Source organism: Corythoichthys intestinalis, chromosome 1, assembly GCF_030265065.1.
Source record: "Corythoichthys intestinalis isolate RoL2023-P3 chromosome 1, ASM3026506v1, whole genome shotgun sequence".
Lineage (NCBI taxonomy): Eukaryota > Metazoa > Chordata > Actinopteri > Syngnathiformes > Syngnathidae > Corythoichthys > Corythoichthys intestinalis.
Window position 1 is genome coordinate 71,416,805 of NC_080395.1, and position 9,594 is coordinate 71,426,398.

The 9,594-nt window shown below is 37.9% G+C and overlaps 1 protein-coding gene across 1 annotated transcript in view; it reads left to right on the forward strand.

The window, feature by feature from the left end:
- LOC130924340 (uncharacterized) overlaps positions 1-9,594 on the forward strand; it is a 35,897-nt gene extending 26,303 nt beyond the window's left edge. Inside the window, exons 12-14 of the mRNA XM_057850821.1 lie at positions 711-810; positions 6,284-6,473; positions 6,549-9,594. Of these exons, the coding sequence (XP_057706804.1) occupies positions 711-810; positions 6,284-6,473; positions 6,549-6,682 (424 nt within the window). The 3' untranslated portion in view covers positions 6,683-9,594. The remainder of the gene's footprint in view (positions 1-710; positions 811-6,283; positions 6,474-6,548) is intronic.

Here is a 9,594-nt window from a genome sequence, read left to right on the forward strand (position 1 = left end):
GGAATGGGCCAAAATACCAGCAGCAGTGTGTGAAAAGCTTGTGAAAAGTTACAGAAAACGTTTGGCCTCCGTTATTGCCAACAAAGGGTACATAACAAAGTATTGAGATGAACTTTTGGTATTGACCAAATACTTTTTTTCCACCATGATTTGCAAATAAGTTCTTTAAAAATCAAACAATGTGATTTGCTGTTTTTTTTCCCCCACATTCTGTCTCTCATGGTTGAGGTTGACCCATGTTGACAATTACAGGCCTTTCTTATATTTTCAAGTGAAGAGTGCCCAGAGAGGAACTGTGGCTTTGTATGAGGAAGTCTGGAGTGGCAGAGAAGTATGTTCAAGTGGTGCAAGACATGTGTAAGGACTGTAAGACAGTGGTGAGGTCTGCTGTTGATGTGACGGAAGAGTTCAAAGTAGGGTGGGACTACATCAGGGATCAGCTCTGAGCCCCTTCTTGTTCACCATGGTAATGTACAGGATGACAGACGTCAACATCACCAATCACCAAATTCTTCTTTACACATCTAATCAAGCAAAAGCAACAAGTATGGCTTGATTAAACTACTCTTAGAAGTACATTTTTCTCAAAAAGTTACTCGAGTCAATTAAATGTGTTACTACCCACCTCTACTAGCTAGAAATAAATCAGCATTTGTGAACGAGATGCCAGTGTAATGCATGATCCAAACCATTTTATGTCCTCTGATTAGATGTGCAGTGGATCAAACAGTTTTGATGTACAACACTTCTGATCAACATGAATTCAAGTTCAGCATGGAGGCCTTCAAATTCATTGGTTTGCATGACCAAGTGAGTTTATATTTTTGAGATACTGAGTTTTTGGTAAGTCTAAAAAAGTTCAAGCAAGAGATATATACTACTGTACTACCAGAAACATATCAGTAACGCTACAACATATGTTCCTTTATTCAGGTTGCAGAAATATATTTTCAGATAATAATGTATAATTATTCATAAGGTGGTACCTCTACTTGCGAAATTAAATGGTTCTGTAAGTAGTTTCGTACCTTGAAAATTTGTAAATACAGACACGATTTCTGTGTGACTGCCCTTCCAAGCTCCACAAAATCAGACATAAATCCTTTAAAATGCAAAAAAATGCATCAAAACATGTAACAAATACATGTTACAATTAAAATATTGCACAATAAACATAAAATCTGAGTTGTGGATATTGTAAAAAAAAAAACAAGAATAAAGAATAAAAGTTATTACACCCATGTATAGTTGTCAGAACACGAGGGGTGAATGAAGAGGACGCTGGATTACACATATATACACATACAGATGAGGTCCCACTTAGCCAATTGGACACCAGGAATGCTAGGCAACAGGCAATGGCAGAGCAGCTATAAGTATGTTACCTTCAGTAAACTCTCTCTGCGTGTACCAGCCATACTGTATTTTTGCCTTTCTAATCCTGAAACTTCTATCATAAGAAGAGACAATATTTTCCCGTTAAGGCATGTTTAACCTGTAGAGGTAACACCATAGACTTCATAATGTATTGACGGGACACGGGGCACAGGGCCGATTCATAGGGGGCCTATCTCAGTCAAAGCTGACAGAGTGGAAACACAGACAAAGAGCTTTTTCCGTTGAAAATTGTGAATAAATGCTTGAATTCCTGAATTCTTTATAGATATGGACGTAAAACAGCAAAAGCAAAAAAAACAAAACAAAAACGTGTAGTTAGCATTTATTTTACATAAATATGTCAAAGTACGATGCGAGTCTGTCAGTCAATGTGGCAGCCGTCATATGTAAACAGAGCTTTTCCGGTGAAAATTCTTGTGAATAAATGCTTAAATCCCCCAATTCTTAACAGATATGGACGTATAACAGTCTTGATTCTTGGTTAAAAGCAAAAAAAAAAAAAAAAAAAACGTGTAGTTACCATTTATTTTACGTCAATATGTAGAAGTACAATGTTAGTCTGTCAGTCAATGTGGCGGCCGCCATACGTAAACAGAGCTTTTCCAGTGAAAATTCTTGTAAATAAATGCTTAAATGCCTGAATTCTTAATAGATAACGAGTAAAACAGTCTCGATTCTTGGTTAAAAGAAAAAAAAAATGCAGTTTTTATTTATTTTACGTCAATATGTAGAAGTACAATGCTAGTCTGTCAGTCAATGTGGCGGTCGCCATACGTAAACAGAGCTTTTCCAATGAAAATTCTTCTAAATAAATGCTTAAATCCCTAAATTTTTAATAGATATGGACGCAAAACAGTCTTGATTCTTGGTTAAAAGCAAAAAAAACAAACATGCAATTAACATTTATTTTACGTAAATATGTCAGAGTACGATGCTAGTCTGTCAATGTGGCTGCCGCCATATGTAAACAGAGCTTTTACGGTGAACACTCTTGTGAATAAATGCTAAAATCCCTGAATTCTTTATAGATAACGACGTAAAACAGTCTCGATTATTGGTTAAAAGCAAAAAAACGTGTAGTTAGCATTTATTTTACATAAAAATGTCGAAGTACGATGCTAGTCTGTCAGTCAATGTGGTGATCGCAATATGTAAACAGAGCTTTTCCGGTGAAAATTCTTGTGAATAAATGCTTAAATCCCGAAATTCTTTATAGATATGGACGTAAAACAGTCTAGATTATTTGTTAAAAGCAAAAAAAAAAAAAAAAAAAAGAAAAAAACGTCTAGTTAGCATTTATTTTACGTAAATATGTCGAAGTACGATGCTAGTCTGTCAATGTGGCGGCCGCAATATGCAAACAGAGCTTTTCCGGTGAAAATTCTTGTGAATAAATGCTTAAATCCCAGAATCCTCGTTAGATATGGACATAAAACAGTCTCGATTATTGGTTAAAAGCAAAAAAAAACAAAAAAAACAAAAAAGCGTCTAGTTAGCATTTATTTTACGTAAATATGTCAAAGTACGGTGCTAGTCTGTCAGTAATGTGGCGGCCGCCATACGTAAACAGAGCTTTTCCAATTAAAATTCTTCTAAATAAATGCTTAAATCCCTGAATTCTTTATCGATATGGATGTAAAAAAGTCTCGATTCTTGGTTAAAAGCAAAAAAAAATGTGCAGTTAGCATTTGTTTTATGTAAATATGTCGAAGTACGATGCGAGTCTGTCAGTCAATGTGGCGGCCGCCATACGTAAAAAGAGCTTTTCCAATGAAAATTCTTCTAAATAAATGCTTAAATCCCTAATTTTTTAATAGATACAGACGCAAAACAGTGTCGATTCTTGGTTAAATGCCCAAAAAACAACAACATGCAATTAACATTTATTTTACGTAAATATGTCAAAGTACGATGCTAGTCTGTCAGTAAATGTGGCGGCCGCCATCTGTAAACAGAGCTTTTCCGTGAAAATTCTTGTGAATAAATGCTTAAATCCCTGAATTCTTTATCGATATCAATGTAAAACAGCCTCGATTCTTGGTAAAAGCAAAAAAAAAAAAACGTGCAGTTAGTATTTATTTTACGTAAATATTGCGAAGTATGATGCTAGTCTGAAAGTCAATGTGGTGGCCGCCATACAAAAACAGCTTTTCCAGTGAAAATCCTTGTGAATAAAAGCTTAAATCTCTGAATTATTTGTAGATATGGACTTAAAACTGTCTTGATTCTTGGTTAAAAGCAAAAAAAAAAAAAAAAAACGTGCAGGTAGCGTTTCTTTTACGTAAATATTGCGAATTATGAGGCTAGTCAGTAAGGAAACTAGTGGCTGCTATATGTAAGCAAAGAGCTTTTTCCGTTGAAAATTCTTGTGAATAAACGCTTAAATCCCTGAATTCTTTATAGATATGGACGTAGAGAGACGTAAGAGCTTTGATACTTGGTTAAAAGCAAAAAATCTGTGCAGTTATTATTTATTTTGCGAAAATATTGCGAAGTAAAATGCCAATGCTGTAGCGGCTAATTTCGAATTTTTTTTCACATTTCAAAATATATGCATGGTACGAAAAATATAATCACCTTAAATCCTCAAACAAATCACTCCTGGGACAATCCTTCCTGTTTGAATGCGGTACAGCTTTCGTACCTTTTAACCTAAATCCGGCGTTGGATCCCTGCATGTGCTGACTAACTGCGGCCGACTGCGAATAACTCAAGCGAACTGTGGGACGGCCCTCTACTTGAAGGCGTTGCGCAGTGGCTCACGGATGTGACCCCTCAATACAATTATGAAGTCTATGGTACCACTGTTTTTGGTCATTGCTGTTGTTTTTGTGTTCAAAATAATTCACAAAGTGAACCCTTTTCAGTAAACATCTGAATTTTTCTCCTCAAAGCCGTGATAAAATGGCATAGGAATTTATTGTTTACACCTTGCCGTCTGCTTGTATTTTTCCAATGTGTACAGCCCATGGACTTTTCCCTATCATTTGTTAGTATTACTCATATTATCATTTGTTATGAAATGTCATGTCGTATTGTCAGACAATGTGCAACTTTCTTTGTCGTATAGAGTAAAAGTATCACTAAATTGAGTACACCCCTCGCATTTCTGTAGATATTTAAGTATATCTTTTCATGGGACAGCACTGACAAAATTACACTTTGACACAATGAAAAGTAGTCTGTGTGCATCTTATTTAATCGAGTTAATTTATTTTCCCCTCAAAATAACTCAAAACATAGCCATTAATTTCTAAACCCTGGGCCCTGGCAACAAAAGTGAGTACACCGCATAGAAACTATGTACATCCCTAAATGTCCAAATTGAGTACTGCTTTTCATTTTCCCTCTAAAATGTCATGTGACCCGTTACAGGAGTGCTGTCAGCATTGCTGCAGAGATTGAAGAGGTGGGAGGTCAGCCTGATAGTGCTCAGACCATACGCTGCTGTTACGAGTACCCCCGGTGGTCAGGGGCCGCAACATAAAATGGCAGGTGTGAAAGGCGGAGGTAGTGACAAATCAAAATTGCAAATTAAAAGAGTTTATTTAACAGAAGAAAAAAAAACAATGACCACAGAGCACACAAACATTCACCCAACCCCCTGCACTATGCAGCAACCACCAAGTAAAAAGTTCCAAAAAATCCCCTACTAAACCTAGAACCCAAAACAACCCCCAAACTAAATCACTACAGTGGCAGGCACCTATTGTGCCCCAAAATACATGGGTGGTGTTGCCACTCTATCTAATGGACTAATACAGAGAGGTAATACCTACATGAGGTGGGAGACACAATGTATACCTGCAGGTGTATACCTAGAGTCCCTAGCTCTGTGCTCTGCCCCAACCTAAAGAAAAAAAAGACAAAAGAAATCATTAGTAAAGAAGTGGCAGAAAGCAAACTTCATAAACAAAACGAAAGTCAACAACATAACATGCTTCAACAAACCAACACAACCAAATGGAGAGCTGCCACTGCCTCTCCTGAACAGAGCAAACAATTCAACTTCTATAGTGGAAGGACGAACAGATGATTGGATGATTAACTGATGATGAAGTGGTTCCACCTCTGGAGGCCCTCTGTGATCACACAGGTGGAAACTACTGCAAAGGAAAAATACAGGTGAAAACCAACATAAACCAGTACAAAATAAAAGGAGCGCAAACATATACATGAACAAAAGCATAAATTACTCCCCAACTGTAACAGCTGCACTCTACATCAAATTGGTGTGCACAGCTGTCCCCCCAGGAGGAAGCCTCTTCTGAAGACTGTACACAAGAAAGCCCGTCAGTCTCATCGGACCATAGGACATCGTTCCAGTAATCCATGTGCTTTGTTGACATGTCTTCAGCAAACTGTTTGCACGCTTTCTTATGTTCTTATCTTCAAAAGAGGCTTCCTCCTGGGGTGACAGCCATGCACACCAATTTGATGTAGAGTGCAGCGTATGGTCTGAGCACTAACAGGCTGACCCCCCACCTCTTCAATCTCTGCAGCAATGCTGACAGCACTCCTGTAACGGGTCACATGACATTTTAGAGGAAAAATGACAAGCAGTACTCAATTTGAACATTTAGAGATGTACGTAGTTTTGTATGCGGTGTACTCACTTTTGTTGCCAGGGGTTTAGAAATTAATGGCTATGTTTTGAGTTATTTTGAGGGGAAAATAAATTACCTCTATTATATAAGCTGTACACAGACTGCTTTTCATTGTGTCAAGGTGTCATTTTGTCAGTGTTGTCCCATGAAAAGATATACTTAAATATCTGCAGAAATGCAAGGGGTGTACTCACTTTTGAGATACACTGTACCTGCTGTAGAGGAATTCGGTTCTGACTGTTGTTGCAGTAAATTATTTAATTTTTTCCCCCTACAAGGTATATATCAGCTGTTCAGTCATGATGTGTGAGGCAGGGAACCCATACACTCGGTGCTCAAAGGGATGCATCAACACCACATCCGAACACCATTATTATAAGAGAGAGGCTGTCATCCAAAGCGCAAACCATTTGGTTTCTCAAGGGCCATTACGTCTTCAGAGATCAGTAGAGGGTAACAAAACCACAGGTACTATGATACGAAACATGACTCGTATCGACTTGTATTGTTTCTCTGTCTAAAACTGTTTCTTTTTCTCTCTAGTGATGAATTTCAATCTGAACCTCGTCTTTATTGCTGGATGTCTTCTCGCAGTTGCTGGCATGATGGCTGTTGTCATGTACAAAGCCAAAATGTCCAGGTTTACGTATCAACGTTTGCCAACTTCTGAAAATTAAAAACGTGCGCGTATGTTCATTACGTTTCATTTTGAGCAGATGCATCTGGGTATCATAATCATATATCATTACAACAATGAAGTCATGATTTGAATGTAAAAGGTATAATAAGGATGTTAATTTTCTGGTGTGCTTGCTCAATAGTTAGAGGAACTTCTTTTTTCCAATCAACCTACTTTAAAAGGACAATCAAACATCAGTGCAGCTATGACCACTAAATTTGACGGTGAGAACGAAAGCATAAAATCTCCATTATGATCTCATTGGATGCATTGACAGCAACCTGACGTCCAATTGAGTTGAACATAATATATTACATGTTCAAATGGACTGTAGTCCATTGCGAATGAGTTGAGAAAATTGTAATGTACCTGAGAATAAAAATATATTTAAAAAAAAAAAAAATTGTGTTTGATGAAAATCCATTGAAAGTCCTGCTTTACAATCAATAGAAATATAACACCACACAACATTTAGTATCCAGCATCTCCTTTTTGTTCAAATAAATATGCGGAGAAAAACCACCAAAGACTCAAAGCAGTCATACTCGTGATTTAAATGAATAAATAAATAAATAAATAAAAATTAATAAATAATTTTATAATGTTGCACAACATTTAGCCACAATACTGCTACGCTTTTGTATGACTTGGTCCTACATGGTGCCCAGGGCGACAAAAAGTTTTGGTGACCTCCCCCCCAAGCCAAGAAAAAAAAACAATTGCAAAAAGACAACAACAGTTGACCCAGAAAATACAGCGCATGAAGTATGCTCAGCACAAGGCAACAACCAAAACACAGTATTTGCTAAGAATGTTACATTGTTAACGGTACCTGACCAGTTGATAGCGCACATCAATAAATATGTGCAAGAGAATATTAATTTAACATTACAAACATAGACTTCATAATGGTATTGACAGGACAAGCAAGGGCGCGGAGCCGATTAATAGGGGGCCTATTTCAGTCTAAGCCAGGGGTGGGCAATTAATTCCACAAAGGGCCGCAGTGGGTGCGGGTTTTTGTTGCAACCCATTAAGAGGACACCTTTTCACCAATCTGCTGTTTTACAAGTGCAATCAGTCGATTGCAGTCAGGTGCTTCTCATTTCTGCTGAAACCGAATTGGTTAAACTATCTGTGCTGGGTCAGCTGGAACAAAGACCAGGACCCACTGCAGCCCTCGAGGACCAGTTTGCCCACCCCTGGTCTAAGCTGACCGATTGGAAACACAAAGAGCTTTTTATGTTGAAAAATCTTGTAAATAAATGCTTAAATCCCTGAATTATTTATACATATGGATGTAAAACAGTCTCGATTCTTGGTTAAAAGCAACAACAACAACAACAAAAAGTGCAGGTAGCATTTATTTTAAGTAGACATGTCGAATTTGCTGCTCGTCTTCAAGTCACACTGTGGCGCCGCCTTACCACAACAAAGAGCTTTTTATGTTTAAGTTCTTGTGAATAAATGCTTAAATCCCTGAATTCTTTATAGATATGGACGTAAAACAGTCTCGATTATTGGTTAAAAGCAAAAAAAAAAAAACAACAACAAAAAGCATGCAGGTAGCATTTATTTTACGTAAATATATCGAAGGACGATGCAAGTCCGTAGCAGTTACTTTCTCCCGTTGATTTTTTTTTTCACGTTTCAAAATGCATGTATGGTACAAAAAATATACTAATTACCTTGAATCCTCAAACAAATCACTCCTGAGACTATCCTTCCTGTTGGTATGAGGTAGCGCTTTCTTACTTTTTCAACTAAATCCGGCGTTGCATATGCTGCGTGCCTATGTTTGTGAACACGGAGGTTCGTTCCGGCCCTGAGACACAGGAAGAGGAGGCTTGACGACGCTTTACAGTCGCACAACTGAGTTTATTTTAAAAAGCAAGATGATAAAAAGGCTAAAAAGTGAGTCACTTCTGGCTAGACGGTGTGGGATTCGGGCTCCCCAGGTCGGCCGGTGTTGTGCCGAAAAATGTCCCCCCGCGTGAAATGTCCCCCCTGACGGGAGTGCCCACACCTCACTCGTACAAACAGCTTTTTCTTACCAATCGATGGACACGGAAATGACTTTCTTGTACTGTGAATATGTATTACTTTACTCTGCTTCAACTAATACAAGGTGACCCAAAAAAAAGTTTACACTCAGTTGACTGCTTGTTTAAAAGCCATTGAAACATATCTAAATAATTTGTCATGCTTAAGTGATTCATTAAGGTCACTCAATGCAGCTGGTACGGTAATCTCTCGTCTCTACAATTCCTGTGCTTCTGCTGAAAATGAAGAAAACTTTAGCTGTACCTGAATTGCTGCGTGCCGGTCTGACACCTACTGAGATTGCAGCAAATCTGAGAATATCCAGATGTGCAGTCTACAAAGTTAAAAAGAAGCTGAAAGATACTGGAACAGCCTCACGAAAACCTGGGTCTGGAAGTGCCGATCTGTGCGGACCAAAAAGTTGATTGACAAGGTGATATGTGGCCACCTCAGAGTCCAGATCTCAATCCCCTGGATTATAGCATATGGGCAACTGTGGAGGACAGTGCCTGTAAGAAGCCACAAACTTCTGTGGCAGCCTTGGAGAGGTCCATTGTTAGATCTTGGGAAAAGATGACAGCATCCTACATAAAGAAGACCTGTCAAGCGTTCCGCAGGCGCCTGGAGGCTGTTGTGACACTTAAGGGAGGACACATTGAAAAATAGAGTGTACTGTACATGTTCTTTATAATAATGTATAATTTGTGATTAAATTCTAATTCTAAGATGAATAAACATGGCACTTAAGTTGTATTATGGCAGTGTAAACTTTTTTTGGGGTCACCCTGTACATCTTGTACTATGAATATGTATTATTTTACTCTGCTTGAACTAATAAATCTTGTACTGTGAATATGTATTATTTTA